This window comes from Capsicum annuum, chromosome 6 (assembly GCF_002878395.1).
Source record: "Capsicum annuum cultivar UCD-10X-F1 chromosome 6, UCD10Xv1.1, whole genome shotgun sequence".
Classification (NCBI taxonomy): domain Eukaryota; kingdom Viridiplantae; phylum Streptophyta; class Magnoliopsida; order Solanales; family Solanaceae; genus Capsicum; species Capsicum annuum.
The window spans coordinates 57,465,459-57,486,964 of record NC_061116.1 but is presented as its reverse complement, the minus strand read 5'-3'; the positions used below and the strand labels follow the sequence as shown (position 1 = coordinate 57,486,964).

Sequence of the window (21,506 nt, the reverse complement as noted above, 5' to 3'; positions counted from 1 at the left end):
GGGAGTTGACTAATAAGTCATATTTTGGTATCTTTCTGAAATTCTTTTATTCTTGGATAATGATTACTCTGTTGATATTTGAGGATTATTTAGGGAACTCCGTTGATTTGTGTTGAACTGAATGAAAATAGCTCAAAGGGTTAGCTTGGGGCTACTCGTAGCCTCAAGCACTGTGTGACACTCTGGGAACCATTTTCTAGGGCGTTACACCTGTAGCTGTAACAGTCAAGTAACATATTCAGAATGACCTTTAGGACCCCCATTTTAATGGTAGACCATGTTTAAATGTTATGGGTTAAGTTGGCAGTGTTTTTAGGCCTTAAAAATAACTGTGCGACGTATGTTAGACCTTATAGTAAGGTTGTGCGTTGCATGGAAAATGACATAAACAAAGGATCAGGTGTACTTTTAGCATGTTGTACACACCCTCAGGTGTGCTTTTGGCATGCGCCGCCTAACAAAAGTCCAGTGCCAAAATTTCTCTATTTTCACATAATTTAAGGGTGTTGAGGTCTTTTCACACACCTAAACCATTTCTAATCATCCTTAAATGAAATAAGGGGTCTTTAAGCATATTATTTCCACTTTCTTAACCCCACGCACCTAATATATGATTCAAAATGCTTCCTCTCTTCCCAAGAACAAAATTCAAGCTTCTTCTCTTAAGAACTCAATAATTTAAGTTCTCATTTCTAGATTTCTCCAACAATTCATCCAACTGAGGTATGTGGGGTATTCATTAGTGGGTTCCTTTCACCCATTGAGCCAAAAACCTCTTTTTTTTATTTAAAGTATGAATTGTATCCTATTTTATGAAATTATCCATGCAACTTATGAAGTTAATCCATGTATTTCCTAGTAATTTGAATTCAAGTCATGTCAACATGTGTTCCCATGTAAACTAGTTTATTTCATGCTTTAGATTTCAATTACTCATGTTCTATTCAAGTGATTCTATGTCAAATCTTTGAGTTATGAATTAAATCATGTGAATATGTTGCTTTCTAAAGTTTAACTCATCCCCAAGTTCAAGTTCATGTATTTCACACAATTATTGAAATGTCTTATATTTTGGGTCTTGGAACTATGATTTTACACCATTGTTTCAAATGTTATTATCGTATTTTTTGTGATCATTCAGTGATGGTGGGTTATGAACACCTGATACCTACGTGTTTTACATAATATCATTTACAAGCAACAAGTTGGTTAGACCATAATTTACTTACTATATTTAGATTACCATGTTTATGTTGAGAATTTATTAGGACAGTACCATATCATGTTAAACAAACAATAATATCAGTGTCATTCAGTTGGGAGTAACACGTAGCACCAAGTAAACATAGGGATGGCGGCTCCCTCGTCAGTTAGGCATGAGTTATTAGTAGCAGTCCCTAAGTTCCAGACCTATAATTCCATGGTAGATTATGAGGGGTCCCTCATCAGTTAGGCATGACACCCTCATCTTATGGGACATCAGCCTTGTGGATCTAGATTGCCAGTCGTGTTGGTAACCCTAGAAAGGTACCAACACCCTTCCAACTGGGGTTACAGGTTGGACCTTAAGATCTTAGATTGGGGCATGTCGGTTATAACTAGCTCTTATAGTATTAGTTCCCTATTTAGAGTATGACAGTTTAGGTTTGCATGACCAATTATATAGACATCAATTATTCATTTATCCAGACATCGGTTATTCAGTTATTCAGATCATATTAGTACATGTTTATTCCTACATTCTCAGTTTTACATGTGAATGCATCCATGTTCAGTTGCCATATGCATTTTAGTTAGTCCTTACCTCATGTACTAGTACATTCAAAGTACTGATCGCATACTTTTACTTTTCTCTTATGTTATGTTGTCTTATAGCATAGGCTCATACGCACAGTTTCCTGACCATCCCTAGAGAGCTCAACAATAGTGATTAGCCCTCATCCATCAAGGACGAGACATGTTATTTTAGTTATTTCCATATACTCTTATGTTTAGTTTAGTTGGAGTTAGTTGGGGGTTTGTCCCATTAACTTTGTATGTTTAGAGGCTTTCAGATAGACATTCTAGTTTCTAGTGTTTATTAGATGCTTCAGACATATCATTTTATGTATTTTAGTAATTTAATTGATAGTACCTTATCAGTTTATCTTCTGCACCTATTGTTTTACTTTCTTTTTTATTCAATTCTCACAATATGTACTAGACCATGGGTTATCTTGGGGTCACTTGGGGCCTTAAGCACCGTGTAGTGACTAGGGGGTAGCCTTGGGTCATGATAAAACTTAGTATCAGAGCCTAAGGTTTTGAAGTGTCCTAGGGTGTCTGAAAGTCGCATTGAGTAGAGTCTTGTACATGGGTGTGAAGTGTGCCACACTTATGGAAAAGAGGATATGAGATGTTTTTAGGAAAGTTGTCCTTTTTCTCAGTGTTCATGTTATGCAAAAGAGCATGAGCTCTATTGAATTACTCTTTATAACTCATCCTTCATTCTATTTATAGACAATGCCTCTCAAAAGAAACAACAGAAGAAGGAACGAGGATCAACCCACACCACCACCTATTCAAGAAGATCCCTTGAATGACCATATTTCTCACGCTGAGTTCAGGGCCACTTTCACAACCTTGGCCCATTTTGTAAATGCTCATAATAATCAGCAGGCTGTTACACCAGTCAATTTGGTGATGAATATGGCTAAAGCTAGGTTTCAAGACTTAAAGCCAGATGAATCCCCCATGTTTTCTGGATCCAAGTTTGAGGAGGATCCATAAAAGTTTCTAGATAGAGTGTAAAAAGTGACTGACATCATGGGTGTCACTTTAGGTGAGAGTGTATACTTGGTTGTTTACCAGTTGTAGGAAGTAGGTCACACCTGGTTTAAGCTGTGATAGGAGGACTGAGGTGATGAAGTAGGTTCTATAGAGTGGAAGGAGTTTGTCATAGCTTTCTTAGACAAGTTCCTCCTAATAAAGTTGAGGGAAGCTAAGGTTCAAGAGTTTATAAATTTGAAATAGGGTAGTATATGTATGAAGGAGTACTCATACAAGTTCACTTACTTAGTGAGGTATGCTCCAACTATGGTGGCTAACTCTAGGTCCAGGTTGAGTAAGTTTGTATCTGGTGTATCTAATTGTGTAGTCAAGGAGTGTAGGACCACTATGTATATTAAGAAGATGGACCTATCTAGAATTATGGTCCATGCTCATTAGATTAAGGAGGAGAAACTTAAGGAGAAAGAGAGAGAGAATAAGAGGGCCAGAATAGGTAGTTTCAACTTTTCTCAGCTAAGGTTGGAAAGCGGTAACTATTCTTAGTTTCGCAAAAAAAATTTAGCCCCAGCTTCATCTTTAGCCATTATGTTATTGCCTAAGTTCAGGAAGGACAGTTGGGATATAGCTCCATGCTCTAAGTCCCAGGGTAGTGTGAGAACTGATTGTACTAATCTGCTCTGCAAAAATTATGGTAAGAATCATCGTAGAGAGTACAGAGTTGGTAGTGATAGGGTTTTTGCGTGTGGCAAGTTAGTACACAGGGTAAATGAGTGCCTTATGGGCATGTGTAGGGGTAGAAATGATCACTAGGAAGGCCAGTCCAATAATTTATCAACTTCAGTAGGTCGCCCAACTCAGCAGGGTACCATTTCCAGTACAACCAGTGGGAAGCTTCAAAATGGACTATATGCTCTCCAAACTCAACATGATTAGGAAATTTCTCGTGATGTGATTACGGGTATGTTACAAGTCTTCCATCTTCATTTTATGAATTGCTAGACCTCAGAGCTTCACTTTCCTTTGTGACTTCTTATATCTCTGTAGACTTTGGTGTTAGTCCTAAAATATTGGTAGAGCCTTTCTTAGTGTCTACCCTAATGGGTAAGTCTATTGTAGCTAGACGGGTATACATAAAGTGCCCGATTACAGTGTCTGAGAAAGTTACTTTAGTTGACCTCATGGAGTTATAGATGATGAATTTTGATGTGATGAAAGGGGTAAGGTCCAATCGTATATTGTCCAGTTTCTAGCCCTTGATGTTCTTCCTCAGATACGACTAGAACTTACCATTCATATGGTATAATGAGAAGTTAGGAAAGAGAGTCATAAGTTGGACAGAGTATGGTGTCCAACATTCTATCTTGGTGACGACTTGATGATACCAATCGTATGATGTGGTGACGAGTTAGACGGTCAACTCGTACCCATCTACAGGTTTTTTGACAGATTTTAAGCTAAGGGCATTCTGGATATTTCACACCCTAATATCTTAAGATCCCACGTCTTATAACACAAATGGGGCATTCATTCTATACTTAGTATGATTAAAACACTCTCAAAACTCTCTCAAAAACTTCTCAAGAAAGATTAGGCTAGGGTTTCTTCAAGGTGGTCATCTAGAGGTTTAAATATCAAATTCTCTCTATAAATATTTGTAACTCAGGCATGTGACTCTTCCTTTATTGTTAGTTCACTAAATCACATATTTAGAGCAGTGTTCATGAGTCATTAATGGTGGTTTAGAATGGTTGAGGGTTTGAATATAGAATGTTGAGTATTGTTTTCTTATATTAAATTTATGATTTCACATGTTTTGATAATGGTTTTGTACATGTGGATGCATGGGAATTGTGATTTAACAAATGGTTCATGTTTAACCCTAAATTTGTTCGTCTTTGGCTTTAATAATCGTATGTTCTGAACCTGTTTGTGAAATTGTTAGTGAAAATGATCTTGTCATAAGTCTAAATTGTGTTTGAACTAATGCTTGGCATGAGAATGTTAATGAAGGATGAATGGCTTTGTAAAGGTCTTGATGACCATAAATTGAATTGAATTATGTTTCTAACTATAAGGCATTGGCCTAAGAATGATGATAATTGGTAAATGGTTTTATGAAGGCCTTTTTAGCCATAAATTGATTTGAGATACCAAATGGGTTCATTTTCCTAAGGAGTTGAATTGAATTGATGTCTTTGTTTAGACAATGGGTTTGAGTCCCATGTTGATTGATAATGGTTATGGCATATTGTATGCTTGCGAGTGGGGTTGGTATGACAATACCAACGGGATACCTTTGGTAAGTAATTGGATTAATGGTTGTGTATGTGAAATGAATGTTTTAATTTAAGCTTTAAAGTGGGATGTGTAGCCGCACTGTGAAAGTGGAGTCCAAAGGACTAAGAATGGAAACGGCACTAACAGGTGCAGGTATCTATATGACCGGAAGGTTCGAGTCCCCTGAATGAATATATAAATGAGAGGTTTGAGTCCCCCATATTATATACATTAGTGATTAAGTCATCTTGATTATGCCAGGAGGTTCGAGTCCCCATAAAGTCATATATGGATATGGATATTCTCTGGTTCATGTGGCTACACGCACTAAGGCCCTCCAGCTAGGGGAGAACTGTGCCCATATAGCCCGTAGGTGCCTTGTTATATGACGGTTATGCTACATAGTTCAGGTTAAGATTCTAAATCCATGCTAAACCTTATTCCCTATTCCGGCACGGCATATATGTATATATGTGATTGCATATAGTTATTTGACTTGGTATTGAATGATGGCATTATTTTATTCCTCTAACCCTGAGTTTGTAATACCCCAAACTTTTCTTAAGCTTAATTTCATCTTTATAAGATTGAGGAATGACTTCCAAAGTGATTAATATTTAAATCATATAGAATTTTCCTAATTTGACTTTTTATCGTGTGGAAAATTGAATTAGCATTCCAACGATATAAGATTCTCCCAAATTCGATAACCGACCAAGAAGTTATGGCTAATTAAAGTTTCAATCATAAAACACTGTCATTCAGACCCTTAGCGTGTCTTGGAGAAGAGTAATATCTCATTGTTAGTTTCCAGTAGCCTAGCGCAATATTGGTGCGCCGCGCCAGGTGCCAAAATGGCATTCCAAAGGGGCATCGCGATGGCTCCGCATCGCGGAGTCTACCCAATTCCCAATGTTCGATTTCCAGTGAGCCACCGCAATAGTGGCGTATCGTGATGGCCGCTTAGTTCGTAAATTTTTTATTTTTCCAGTTCGTTAAGAGTTAAAGGGGGTATTTTGGTCAATTACCCTACCCACAATCCGTCCAAAAACATAACATAACATAACAAAGCACTTTATGCCCTAATCCTCACTCTTCAAAATAAAAACCGTAGTTCATCATACTTCTCCTCCAAGAAACTCAAGATTTCTCCATTCATTCTCCAAATTGAGCCAAGATTCCAAGTTCTTAGTCCAAGAATTCCAAGAACCCTCACTCAAGAGTACAAGTAGCATCTCAAAAGCAAGCCTATACATTAAGTTCACAATCTAAGGTATGTGGGGTTTGAACAAGAACACTCCTTTCGTTCTTGTGCACAAATTGTTGATTTTTATTAAAGAATTTCATATTTTTGCAAGCGGGTTTATACTCAAATTACTTTATTTTGAGAATATGAGATTACGAGTTGTTCAAGTCTTGATTTGTATGATTATTTCTCTATTTTATGGCATAAGTTGAGAAATTACGCTATGAGTTACACATCCTTGTATTGATTTAATATTTCCAAGATTGATTTCATGATTTAAGCTTTATTATGAAACTGAGATTATTTGAGCATGAGTATAAGTTTTAAACCAAGTATGAGTTTTGATGTTTCTTGAAGAGTATGTTGTTTAGTATGATTCAATCCACAAGTACTTTGATTTTAAATAAAGATTGCTTTTAAGACTGAGATAAGACAGGAATCCACATTATTCAGTCTTTATGATTTAAAGCTAAGAGAATTATAATTTGGTTTTTACTATAGACCCTTGATTTATTTTGAGGTGAATTTCCTAAAAATTCTGAGCTTAAGTACGGGAGTAGTATTTAGCACCGAGCGGGAAATGTGGGTTTAGCGCATCCTACTTTTCCAGAACTACGTGCCCCTGTAGGATTGAGATTTATGGGCTTGAGGCCGAGATAGTGATCACTAGAGTTGAGGTTCTATTCCGATGGCAACGTAGAATAGGTCTCCCCAATGCAGGCGAGACGTTGGACTCTATGTAGCTCACATGGTTTATGTCGGTTAGAAGAACCTCCCAAAGATGTCCCCCACTCTTAAAATAGTTTTATGGATTTAAAGTATTGAGCTAAAGAGTTTACTATACAGAATGAGTTTCAGATTTCATCTAGCTTACAAGTTGTGAGAATAAGAAGAGAATACAGATTTTAGAAACAAGTGAAATGACTCACGAGATTTATACTACATGTTTTATTATTCATGAATTATGAGATTTATATTTCAGATTTTTATTCAAGCTATGTGAGTCATTTATGTCAGCATGCATAATTTTATAAAGAGTAATGATATTGTTTATGTAAATGCATACACCCCCATATACTCAGTACATCCTCAAAGTACTGATCCATATATATGTCTATGTGCTACATTGTCTCATAATATAGGTACAATTGTAGCGCATATACCATATTCAGTTAGTTCACAACCCCCAGTCAGCAGGTGATGAGTCCTTTTGATTCAAAGGCTTGAGTTAGTCATACAGTTCGAGAAGTATTATATTTTCTTTATTCAGTCGTATTGAGTTGGGATAGTTGGGAGTCATGACCCAGCTACCTATAGTTAGTACTAGTAGAGGCTTCATAGACAGTCAACAGTGTTAATGAATTGAATTTCAGTTTTGTTTGTAAAAATAGAGTTGCAATCTTGTAAATTTAGATTTGTATTGATCAAGTTCAGAAAAGTTTTATGTTTCCGCTGATTTTTTTTTTTAGATTTATGTAATTTATTCAGTTGCTTGTAAGTATGCCAGTAGAAGAGTTAGCTTGGGATCACTTGTGACCCTAAGCACCATGTGACATCTCGGGACCCATTTTTGGGGCGTTATAGAGTTACATGCTAGTGCTCCAACCGCTAACTATCTCCGAACACTGTATTCCCACTTGATGCAGGTACTGAAAATTCTTCTACTTTTTCTATGCAGTTATTAGGTGATGGAGCTAGTTCATGAGTTGACATTGAAGTGGTGAGCTTCCACACTTCGGAAGGCTTCATTTCATGGCCCTTGTCTCCTATGTCTTAGACCTTGCTTAGACTTTATTTTGGCTACTATCGGGGGCATGTCCCGATATTTTATTGATTTTGGATTTTGTAGACGATTTGTTGGATTGTTGTGGACTTGGGTGGTTTGTTTGGTTGTTTGGCGACGGACGATTGTCCGATTGTCGGTGGTGGGTGTTGACTTATTATGAATTGTTATTAGTTTTATTCTACGTTATCTTGTATATATTCGAAATTCATCTGACACTTGTGGTTGTTGTGCTGGTTAGGTTAGATGAAGGGGCGATCTCTGGTCCATGTAGGACTTGACATACCCATCACGGCCAAGCTCGTGTTCCGGTCTTAACAAAAACACACATAATATCCGACAAAACGACCTAAGTCAATGCATTATTTCACAATTTTAAGCAATGTGTTATGAAACCACATCATATCATTAACTTAAAGATCATGAGAAGAATTGTCTGACTCATAATTTAGAATTAGCAGCAGTTGTATTTGCCTTGAAAATTTAGAGACATTATTTATATGGATTGCATATGGATGTTTCCACTGATCATAAGAGTCTCCAATATATTCTCATGCAAAAAGAGTTAAATCTTCATCATAGAAGGCGGTTGGATTTGTTAAAGGACTATGAGTACATTGTTTGTGGGTAACATAGCGCATTTGAAAAGACAATAAGGAGTTGGCCAAAGAAGTGCATAGATTAGCTTGAATGGGATTCCATTTGCATGATACAAATGATGGTGAATTAATAGCTCTAAATGGTTTAGAGTCGTCACTTATAGTAGAGATGAATGAAAAACAACGTGATAATCCTATACTTAGTTAATTAATGGATACAATTCATCAACTAAAGGTGGAGGTTTTCTCCCAAGGGGGAGATGGTGTTCTGTGCTATCAAGGTTGTCTATGTGTTCTCAATGTTGATGAGTTGAGAGAAAAGATGGTAGCAGAAGCTCATAGTTCCCAAAAATTAAAAAAAATAGTCATTTAGCCACAATTTTATTCCATTTAGCCACGGTCAAGAAAAAATAGTCATTTAGCCACGATTTTTATACCATTTAGCCACGATTTGACCATTGCTAAAATGTGAGTATTTTAACTTTTTGGTTATGTTTTTTTTTAATCAAAACATGACTATTTTTTTTATAAATCAATTATTTTATAGTACATACTTAAAATTGTCCTTTTAAAAGAATGGGGGAGGGGTTGATGACATTCAAGTTTGATAAAACTAAAGAATTGCAGCGAAAATTTTATTGAAGTTGTCCAAATACAATTAAAGAAAACATACACACAAATTGATAAATCTAACATTTTCTTCCCCAAAACAAGTTATTGCATACATCTTCTAATTCCTTCGGCCAGCAAGCCTATCACCCAAAATCTTTTGCCCCATGTACCTGCACCACATTTTATATAAATTATAGTCATTAGCTATAAAATTTACTTCAACATAGAAGCAATGCACCATCAAGATTTGTTAAACATAATTTACCTTCCGAGCATCATGACAGTGGCTTGAGGATTAGTGCCAGGGGACTCAATAAATGTGGATCCATCAATAACTCTTAATCCGTCAACCCCAAAAACTTTGTAATCTCCATCAACCACTTTTCCAACTTGACAGCCTCCATGGTAATGCCATATGGTCATTACTGTGTCAATACAGAATTGCTCAAAGGAAACAGAGGCAGTCAAATGTTTTGGCCGCAAGTTGAGTGGAAATGTTAACATTGTATTCATTAAGGCTTGTGATGTTGTCAAAGGATATCTGAAATTGGAAAAAGATGTTGAGTCAATGACCTCTGCTACTGTTCTCATGCCATGGACACATCTTTGTAGGTCTCTAGCATCTTTGAAGTAGTTGAAAGTTACTACTGGATTTTCATTTGGGTCTTTGCTTGCAAGCTCAAGAAAACCTGTTGAGTATGGTCCTGCGACTTTTTCTAGGATAAGCCCTGCTTGCATTGGGGAGTGTAGAAGGTGTGGGTTGATCCCAGGTATAGTTATGACTGAAGGTATCTTGAATGAGTCCATAGTCTACACCATAGAAAAGAAACAACATTCACCTCTCACAAAATTTTAACCCAACAAAAAGAAAATAATTCTTTGATTTACTAGTATTTCGTCTTTATTTTTTCCTAGTTATATTATCCCTTAAAATAATGATAGCTACACCACTAATACTATTCAAATTCCATTCATATGTAGTCCGTAGATTCTTGGGTGACACTAGGATAGTTTCCAAAATAATATTTTGGGAAGGTACTTTTAGAAAAAATTGTAACGGAGTGAAAATGTTTAGATCAGTAGTTGTTTAGAAAGAAAAAAAATTTATCCTGCTTCCGAAATATTATTACAAGAATGACCTACTTTCTTTTTTACACTGTTTTAAAAAAGAATTATATCTTTTCTTTTTTAGCAATACTTTAATTTCTACTTTCCACATGATATGTTTAGGACCACAAGATTGATTAAGGGGCATTTTGATACATTTGACACAATTTTAATTTAATGTCACAAGATTCAAAAGTCCTTTTATCTTGTTAAACTTTGTGTCAAGTCAAAATAAGTCATTCTTGTTTAAACGGAGGAAGTATCTATTACAAAAGTGATCCAGAACTAGTTTTAAAGCCAAAAGATTTAACCAAACACCACTCAAAACTTTTTCATTAATTTGTCATGTCATTATATTAGTTAGTGTGACCATTATATTAGTCTTTTAATGATAAGATTATGTAAGTTTAAAATTGAATCGGAACCGATAACCCAATCATAAAATTAATTTATTAGCTTATTATAATGAATTATCGGATATACAGTTGGTAAACGGATTAAAATTTTATAGCTAATGACTTTTCGATATGGAGGCAAATTAGTCAATTTTCTTATCAGGTAAACCGTTAACCTATTAAGAATTTATCATATTTATATTTTTACTTCTAGATATATAAAGTATCTCTCGTAAACTGAAAAACTAGAACCCCATTCTATTTACTTCTTAGGTTAGGAAATAACGATTCACTTCTTATGACTTCTAACCATAAAGTGCAGTAGTCTCCCTAAACATAAACGAAATCTGAAATTAATGCTTAAATCAAAAGGCAATTTATCTTTGATAACTCGAAGGACCGCAACAAAAACGAATCAACGGCAATGTGTCCTTCGTAGTGTTTGATATAAAACTGATAAATTCTAAATTATATTAAAGTTTTGATCTTTTTGCTGGCTAAGTAATTAAAAAATGTTTCTACATATGTTTTGCATCCAAACGAAAATTTTCACTTGATTCTATGTTATTATACAAACAAAACTCAACATTCTTAAAAGGATGATAAATAGATGAATCTAAGTAAATATAAACAACTTAGTGAAAAAATGAAAGACATATAATCGCTCCATTTTTTATTGTCTCTTAGATTTATCTGATACATCGCTCAACAATCATTCACTAATTGTTATTTCGATACCGGATCAACCGATATCTTATCAGTTGGCTAGTGGACTAGTATATTTGAAAGTCGATAACCAATAAGTTGAACTGTTAAGCATAATTATTCGTCTGATCCGATCGATAAGCACCCTTAATCAAGACTAAGGGTGTGGTTTTGAAAAATATTTTCTTTTGGAAAACAAGTTCCTCAAAAAAAATGACTTCCTTAAGAAAAGTAGAAGAAAACAAATTGCAGTGTCTCATACCACTCTTCAAATCACCCAACGCCAACCTTCACCCTGCCCACCACTCTCCAAAAGTTATTTTTCTTAACCACCACCCTCGATCGCCCCCTCCCAAAAAAAAATCTTTTTAAATTTTTAATTTTTTAAAAAATTCTTACCCTAACTCCCCCCTCCTAAAAAAAAAAAAAATCCTTCACCACCCGACCTAACCCCACACCCCAAAAAGATTATATTTTTATTTTGTATTATATATACAAATGTTTTTAGAAAAGAAAATCTATTTGCGTACCTAACACAAGAAAATAAGTGAGAAATAACTTATTCTTCTAGAAAATGTTTTTCCACTGAACACACTTGAAGCTACAATGAATACATAGATGTGCTTTACACAAACTATTACTTCTTCCATTCACTTTAACTTGTCAGTAATATTCACTTTTCGAAAGACAATTTGTTTAAACCTCATAATTAAATTGAAGTAGATTAATTTAATATTTTAAATTTAAATGATGGAAAACTATTGAAAATTCCTATAAGTTGCAATCCTTCTCATATTAATATGCTGTAAAAATATATCTTAAAATATTTGTCAAAGTTCATGAAGTTTGAATTTTAAAAATCGAAATGTGACAAATCAAAGTGAATGGAGGGAGTATTACCAAATAATCATGTCTTATTAATGTTTCAATTCGAGATCCGTTCTTCTTTCACGATCAAATTATTTTATTGTGGTAGCGCAATATTAAATTTTAGATGAATCATATATCTGAATACCAGATGAATCAATGAACTATCATAATTTTCAAAGGTCAATACATCGACAACTAGGGGTGGACATTCGGTTTGTTCGGTTTGATTGTTGAATATTGGTTCGGTTTTTTGATTTTCGGATTGATGAAAATTGAAACCATAATCAAACCAAAATTATTTCGATTTATTTCGGATTTTATAAATTCGGTTCGGTTATTTCGGATTTTTATTTCGGTTTTAAAGATTAAAGTAGTGAGCATTTAAAATTGGTGATTTTTCTAGAAAAATAATCTTTTTTTTCAAACCTATTTTTCATTTCCAAATATAATTACATGCATGAAATAACCATAAATATTGACATCGCTGAGTCATCATCATTGACGTGACGGCAGTGGCCGCACTCGGCAGCGACGAACTGAGCAAACGACTGTCGTTAGCGATGTTGAAATTTCAAATGAATTGACGAATTGAGGATGGTTGAGTGTTGTTGCAGCCTTCACGTTAATGTTAGGGTCTAAAGCAAAGCGGTATATTAGGATTTAGGGTTACTAAATGATTATAATTTATATATTTATATGTTATATCAGATTATATTTTTAGTATATTTACATATATATTAAATTATATATATTATAATATATTATTTATATAATTTCAGTTTTTCGGTTTATCCGAATTCTTTTTTTGTAAATCCAAAAACCAAACGGTTTAACCAAATTTCTAAAATTTGAAACTGAAACCAATCCGAAAAACCAAAAAAAAAACCAAAATTAAATTTCGATTCGATTTTGTATTTTTTTCGATTTAAATCAAAATATGCCCAGCCATATCGACAAACCCTTAAATTTGACACAGCCATGTATTTTGGTATCTTAATGGGTCATTCTTCATTTTAAACACCTAACTAATATCTCACTATGTCATTTTATCACTTTTTGCTTAATCAGCTAAATTTACAAAGAGGACACATGACATTTGAGTATAAAATAAAATAGTTTAAAAATAAATTATAAGAATTTTAAAACTAATTTTCTGAAGGAAAAAAACTACATATTTTTTAAACTCCACAAAAACTACCCACCCCTCCATCCTTGCTTCCCATTTTCCCGACGACTTTACCTCATCCCCACTGTCTTGTTTCTTCTTTCCTTTTTTTTAGATTTCATTGAATTTTGATTCTTTCTCTTTCTTATAGGTCAATTTTTTTAAATTTTAAATTGTATATTCTTCCTTCTCAAAAGTTGAAATTTGGTCAAGTTAAGATGGTGAAATCGATGGTAACACCATAAATTTTAGTGATGAATACTAAATCAGGTGGTGGTGAATTTGATATTCATAGTGAATCCAATTGTAGCGTGATAATTTTGAAGGATGTATGACAAATTTCGTTATCACTATTTTGATTAATTTAATTTTTTTCTAAATTCACTTTTATGGTTATAAAGATTTTATCTAATAATCATAGCTGGTTTAAGAGAAGAATTTAGAGCGGAGAGAGTACGGAAGAGTACTTTCTGATGAGATCCCTACGGGAAAGATGAAATTCTTCTTCCCTTTATTTTTTAATTTTTTCAAGTTGGATTCTTTCATATTTTTATAAAGTTCTTCAAAATTAGTGTGTGATGACTTTTTTGTGTTTGTAAGTTTACTAAAATTAGTGGTGGTAGTTTGACGGATGAAGGCGGAAGTGGAAAATGGAGTAGGTGAAGGGAAAAAGAGTGAAGAAGAACAAGTTTAGGCTTTTGGAAATCAGAAATGATGGCTTGAAATGGGGAAGAAGATGAAGAAAATAAAATAAAAATTGACCAAAATAAGTCTCTCGCGCGCTGTCAGTGGGTGTATTACACTCACTATGCCATATCAACAAAAAGTACCAAAAAGACATAGTAAGATAATAGTTTTGATGTTTAAAATGAACAATAGCTAGTTGAGGTATCAAAATTCGAGTTTTTGGCAAATTTAGGAGGCTAACGATGTATTTGACTATTTTCAAATCAATCCTCTTCTGAATTGGTACCTTGACTCGGCCTCTATATTATATAGTTTGAGGATCTTGCGAAAAAAATATTTTGTTCATCTAAAAATTACACAAATCCACAACTTATGTTTTCAATATTACAAAAAATCTCAACTCCCTAAACATATTACAAAAATCCCAACATATACACAGAATATTATGTATATGTCGACTATATTATGTATATTAATAGGGAGAGAGAGTAAAGTAATTTAAAAAATGGGAGAGGGTGTAATTACTTCCAAAAAGGGTTCATATTTATGTTATTTATACTTTGTTCATTACAAGTGGAGCCCGATGTTATGAATTAGCCCCAACCCAAGATAAATGCATATACCACAGAAGTAGCTATTGGGCCAAGAAGCAACAAAAGGACCAAAAAGACTTCACCAAAGATTAATTTGGGATCTAACCCCAACTAGCAACAAGTTAAAAGGACATTGTGTTAGAAAGTTAGTTATGCTTGTTCTAAGGAAAATGTTTGTTCGTCTATCTCCGATCTCCTTTCTAGAGTCTAAGCTTCACATTTCTATTCATATCTCTATCCTCAGTTACTTGTTATTTGAGTAGTTTAGTTCAACACTTTAAGGGGTCGTTTGGTAGAGTGTATAAGAACAATGCTGAATAGAATATATTGATAATGTCTGCATTAATAATGCTTATATTAGATATGCTGATATTAGTTATGCAGATAATATTTCTTACACATTGCTTAGTTTGATGTATTAAAAATTAAATAAGAAATAATTTTTTTTATGAAATAATGTTTATTTACTAAAATACCCTTTATTTAGCCTTCTGCACTCTCCTTTCAATCTTGTGTCAAAAATGAAAATTGTTCTTCACCGATGAATTTCCAACAGCAAAAATGGTGAATTTCTGCTTCTGCTCTTATTATTCAAAAGTAATACTTATTATAAGCTTATTAGACTGTTAAGCTGGGTCGTTTGCATTTTTATCTGTTGTTGTAGCCTTCTCACAAGTCATTTATGATAAAAGAAAGATAGCGAAGAACCAGATACAGTACAAGCCAATTCCTATTGGATCCCTATGAGCTTTGGAACAAGAACGGAAGAACAATTTGAAAAAAATTAAGGGGCAAATTAGTCATTTAATAAGTTAATGCATATGTATAACTAATACATAGAAAAATGGTGGTATTAATTATGCATAGCACAATATACAATATAGTGTATAACTAATACTTGCATTAGTTATACATAAGTTGGAAAAGTATATCAAAGTATTAGCAATGCATAAGGCTAATGCATGTATTGATTTTTTTTATCACACTCTACCAAACGCCCCCTAAGTGTTATCGTTATAATTTTGGCTATTAGTGGTTATATAATCATTGAGTATATTTGTGTTGAGAATTTGGATTTGTGACGTTAGATAACAGTAACATAAACTACAAGGAAATGCGTAATAATTTACTGCAATTAGTAGAACATTTTTAAAGAGTGATCTTACCTGATTAGCTACCCTAGTAAAATCATGAGCCATTCTGCGCATCCAATCTAACTCCAAAGGCCCACTGGCGGCTTCGATGTAACTTTTGAACCCAGTAATACCAACCACTTGAATGAGGGAAACTTCAACAGGGTTAGGAGACGGAACAAAAACAGCATTCATTGGGTTATCAGACATACCCATTCCAACCATGGGCTGATCCACTAATACATTGATCTCATGGGCATTCAATTGTCTTATTGGCCCAATACCACTCAACATCAACATTTGTGGACTTCCTAACGCTCCAGCTGACAGGAGGACCTCATTCTTGGAGCCCCTGTTCAAGAAGGCCAAGTGGCTATTACCTTCTGAATCCTGAAAACGAACTCCATATGCTCTTGGCTTCTTTCCTCCTGTTTCATTTTCAGTGATGAATGTCAATGTTATTGGATACATTTCATGTCCCATTTTTTATGATAATCTTATTATTTGATGAATTGAATTTTTTTATTAGGATTTATAAAATGTTAAGATAAAATTCCATCCACCTCGATTTGTGTGATGATCCTCTTTGCTAATTTTTACCAAAAAGAATTGAGATAATACCCAATTACCCCTGAACTATACCCAATGCACTGAGGGTGTCAAAATTACACTTTCAATTAGTTCAGAAGTAATAGGACCCCCTTTAAGTTGAGGTGTGTCATAACATTTTTGGGTATAGTTCAAGAGGGTAATTGAGTATTTTCTCAAAAGAATTATGTTTGTTTATATTCAGAAATGCTTTAACATTAAATTTCTAACTCTAACTTTAACGAGATGATTTACAATGCAATATCTATAATTTTTTTAGATTGCAATTTTCAAAAACATGTCTTTCTTTCATAAGCTTCTTGTTCGGTAGATAATATTTTCTTCATTCCAAAATAAATGAATTGTTGAACTATTTTTTAATGTCTAAAATAAATGAATTATTCATTCTTCAAAAGAGAAGTTGGAAAATTCTCCCAATTTTATTCTTTCATTTAATGAGGTTCTTAAGTACTTCATATTTCTAAGAGAGTAATTTAAGAACAACTAAAAGGGTAATAGTGAAAAGTAACTTACAATTTATGTCCTAAATTTTTTTATTAAGGGGTGTGTCATACCCTAACAATTCAATTATTTTGGAAGGAAGGAAGGAAGTAAATTAGTATCACAATCTAGTATGGACGTCGAATAGTTTTGACCAAAAAGATGCTTTAAGGGGTCGTTTGGTAAAGTGTATTAGAAAAGTTAATGCATGCATTAGTTTAATGTATACTATCAATACCTTGTGTGGTATATTTTTCACCCTATGCATAACTAATATTTGCATTAGTTATACACTATATTATGTATTGAGGTATGCATTAGTAATACCAACATTTTCCGATGTATTAGTAATACAAAGAATCCAACACATGCATTAACTTAGTTAATGACAAACTTGCCCCTCTATGGACTTAGAATTTCTCTGTTGTCAAAATACAACATCAAGAAAACCTCTTTGATGTCATCGGCATCAAAATCATAATCAACTCGAGGAATTAAGAGTTAGGAGTTGGTAGAAGAATTACATGAGGATTTTTTGAATGTACTACTATTTCTGTTGGAATTTCTGTCATGTTGTATGAGGAGGTTGAAAGAAAGAAACAGCCTTTAATAGAGATTTACATGGAGTATAAGGTGTTAAGTCCCACCTCGATGGAATATGAGTGAATTACGCCATCCCAGCTAATTTCAGCATCACCTTCAGCGGAGGGGAATACTCCATGTGGATCAACAACTGACGGTAGGGGAAACAATTGATCCACAAAAATTACCGGAAAGTTTATTGATAAAAGCTCCGTAGTTTTGTCAGAAAGTGTACAAAATTAAAAAATGTGGAGGGTGTTTTCGTAAGTAATATTTTTTTTAAAAAAAATTAGAGATAATGCTCTATTTCACCTTGAACTATACCCAAAATGGCTGAAACACACCTCAACTTAAAGGGGGTCTATTACCCTCCTGAACTAATTAAAAGTGTAATTTTGACACCCTTAGTGCCTACGTGGCACAACACACTGAAGGGGCCACGTAGGCGCACGTGTGTGCCACATTGCACTAAGAGTGTCAAAATTACAATTTTAATTAGTTCAGGGGGTAATAGGACCCCGTTAAGTTGAGGTATGTCTCAGCCGTTTTGGGTATAGTTCAAGGATGAAATAGAGTATTTTCTCAAAAAATTATACAAAATATATTATTTCTAATACATCAAACTAAATATTGTATAAAAAAAAATGTCAACATAACTAATGCAAGCATAACTAACAACAGTTTTTCTAATACAAGCACAACACCATATTCAATATTATTCTTATACACTCTACCAAACCACCTCTAAGTTTTATACTGGAGAGGGGAAGGAAAAGGGATGAGAATGTGAAGAGGGAATGAAACATTAAAACCAACAATTATTGTGTCTAAGATTTTTATCAGTACCACTAATATTATAAATCACATTTTTAAATTGAAAGCTACTGTATAGCGTATATGAAGTCACATGTTCTAATTTATATGAAAAATAAAATTTTACTCTTGCTACAGAAAAAGAATTCATTTATAAAAATCATTTTTTTTAGCTGTCTTGTCTTTCTAATTGATCAGGAGCTGTGAATCTAGAAAGTAATAATACCACAAAAACAAACGGGGAAAAAACAAAGAAAAGCAGAAAGGAAAATTTTAAGCATTTACCTCTTGTTCTGAATACAATCTGTTCCACAGTGGCATACAAATAAACACTAATTTTGATAGGATCAGCATACTCTAACAAATCAGCAGCAGTATGCCTATGTCCTTGTTGATCAAAAATGCTTCCGCCAACTTTAGTCCCATCCAAATGTTCATATGTAAAACCATTATATGGTCTCACTCCTACCTCCAACAAACCATTTCTCACTGCCGATTGCCACTGATTTATCTGAGGCCGAAACGCCACTTTCTCTTCGACCCATTCGTACGAATCATTCACTACCTCCGGATTCCATCCCATTCTCTTAACGTACTCGTTGCTGGCCCGCGAAAAGAATCCGGCATTAATGGCTGAGCCGCCACCTAAGACGCGGGCGCGGTGGTTGAATACACCATCGGTAGAGATGAAGAGTTGCGAGGGAGATGACGGAGAAGTGTCCGCTAAATTTCTGGTGAAACCATTAATGTTTGTGATGTTCGGATTTCCATATGGCAAGCCACCTCTTTCTAACAACAGAACATTGGAAGCTTGTGAGAGAGTTGCTGCTAATGCACAACCAGAAGTTCCTCCTCCTATAACGATATAATCGAAGAAAACCACCTCTGGAGCTGATGTAGCGTCCCTGGCAAACGTGTAATATGGGGCTGCATGCGTATAAATGAAACAATTATTAGCACCACTTTTTGGATATGACCTGCATACATATATAGATTATAATATTACAATGGATTGAGCTGGCTAATCAATGACTGAATAGAAAAGGAGAACAGACTCCCAAAATTGTATGAAATTTTTTCGTTCTTGCTACAATAGTTGCACTTCTAGGTGAAAGGAGCATGAATTTACATTTACTATCAGTTGCAGAGTAAGGATTCGTTTGACCATAGATTTTCTTGAAAGCATCTAACTTTTTCTTAAATATCTGATTGATCATAGAAATTGTCTAGTTTTTATGAGATTTGAAATTCAAGGCATAAAATCTACTAAATACTTGTTTTTGGGCTAAAAGATAATTGTTGATTTCTTTTAAATTTTAAAACTTATCCCAAATATTGATACTCCCTCCGTTTAAAAAAGAATGATCTACTTTACTTTTTAGTCCATTTCAAAAAGAATAATCTCTTTCTCATTTTGGCAATACTTTAATTTCAACTTTCCACGTGACATGTTTAGGTCCACAAGATTAAAGGGCATTTTGGTACATTTGACGCAACTATAATTTAAGGCCAAGATTCAAAAGTCTTCTTTATTTTCTTAAACTTTGTATCAAGTCAAAGTAGGTCATTCTTTTTTAAACGGAGGGAGTATTACACACATATATATATATATGACCTCAACTAATTTCTATCTATCCTTTTCAGTCATCTGATTTGGAAAAGCATGTTCGACGTGAAGAGATAAATTATAGGATATGTGAAGATTATATTAATGAATACCTGGTTATTACCGTTGTTATTATTATTTTTTTTTTTGCACGGATGGATATTCATAACTTATTGTAATTTGACGAATTGTATTAACTAACTAGTAATTGTGTTATGAGCAGTTTTTGTTTAAATGCCATGTTATGATTTTAGGATAATGTATTAGCTAGTTCAATGTAAAAATGATAATTTTGTGCCAAACTTATGGATATATATATATATATATATATATATATATATATATATATATATATGTAGTTTTAAGAACTTATGAATATATGTAATATTTCGTACCTTTTTTTGAAATATAAATAAAATATGTTTCCAAAAATTATGAAAAAACACATTTTAAAACTTCAATCAGAACTTCATCAAAATCTGATTACCAGAAACATTTGAAAATCTATTACGATATGCTAGCTAAACTGCAAATAAGAAGCCCAATGGACAGAGTGGCATTCCACATAGAATTGTTTGCCTGCAACAGAGATTCTCATTCCTTGGGCAGCCCGAGATAATTAATCCGTTTGAATCTTGGTCCGTGATGCATTATCTTTTCATTGATTTCATTGATTTTGATAGAAAAGAGTTTTTATAACACCAAAGCATTTTGACATGTAATAGCAAGTAAGTTATTTTATTTCAACGACCATCTGCAATTATCTTTAGATGATCTGATCAATGTAAAAGTTTGTCGCATTTTTCTACCCTATCTTAATTAATTTATTTTTCAAAAGAATTTGCAACCACAAATGTAATTAATTAGATCGTTTCAATATATCTTCAAGACAATAGAAAATGGAAACAAAGAGAATTGATTATGAAAATTCTAGAGCAGAAAGAGATTATTATTACCTTTCTCAGAGAAACAAGGAATGCAGAGAATGAGAATTCCAAAAAGAGAAGAAAAAATGGAGAGGTTCCAACTAGAGCTAAGCATTTTTTATTTCTAAATTTATTTGGACGTGTGATAATTAACAAACGCCACAAAAGGAATAACAAGAAGATCTTCTTAGTATAGAGAGATCATTCAGAGTAGTTATGATTTTATATAGAGGCAATTCTGTAAGGTGCAAAGATTTTTGGGCATTGTTGTTCAACAAGTCAAATGCGTACACTAATTACCATGTAAAAAGATGAGCAAGTCGGTGGTTGAAGACAATGCAAAGCTTCATTTACTTTAAAATAACCTAATTCTCTAACTCTCACCTGTCCAAAAGACGCTTCATTAAATGCTTCTTACTGCTAATTGACAGCAAATTAATGAAAACAACAAATTGAAATATCACATTTACTTAGTACTGAATTCCCAAGGTTTTCACGGATTTAAAGGTATTTGATTATCTTACATCTTGCTCTTCCTGGGGTAACGTA

At 33.8% G+C, this 21,506-nt stretch overlaps 1 protein-coding gene across 1 annotated transcript; it reads right to left on the bottom strand.

Moving 5' to 3' along the window:
- Nucleotides 1-9,277: 9,277 nt before the first annotated feature.
- Nucleotides 9,278-21,290, bottom strand: LOC107853473 (protein HOTHEAD). Its single transcript, XM_016698461.2, has 5 exons — nt 20,988-21,290; nt 18,711-19,352; nt 15,975-16,369; nt 9,552-10,096; nt 9,278-9,456 (listed from the first exon to the last, which is right to left on the bottom strand). The coding sequence occupies exons 1-5, from the start codon at nt 21,070-21,072 to the stop codon at nt 9,405-9,407; spliced, it is 1,719 nt and encodes a 572-aa protein (XP_016553947.1). The 5' UTR covers nt 21,073-21,290; the 3' UTR covers nt 9,278-9,404.
- Between the last annotated feature and the right edge of the window lie 216 nt (nt 21,291-21,506).

Bases quoted from the DNA above. Each gene is read 5' to 3' on its own strand.
- LOC107853473 (XM_016698461.2), bottom strand. From the start codon at position 21,072: ATGCTTAGCTCTAGTTGGAACCTCTCCATTTTTTCTTCTCTTTTTGGA. The intron at 10,097-15,974 runs GTAAGATCACTC...TCTATGGTGTAG, and splicing joins TTACTAGGGTAGCTAATCAG to ACTATGGACTCATTCAAGAT. The intron at 9,457-9,551 runs GTAAATTATGTT...AATGTGGTGCAG, and splicing joins ACTGTCATGATGCTCGGAAG to GTACATGGGGCAAAAGATTT.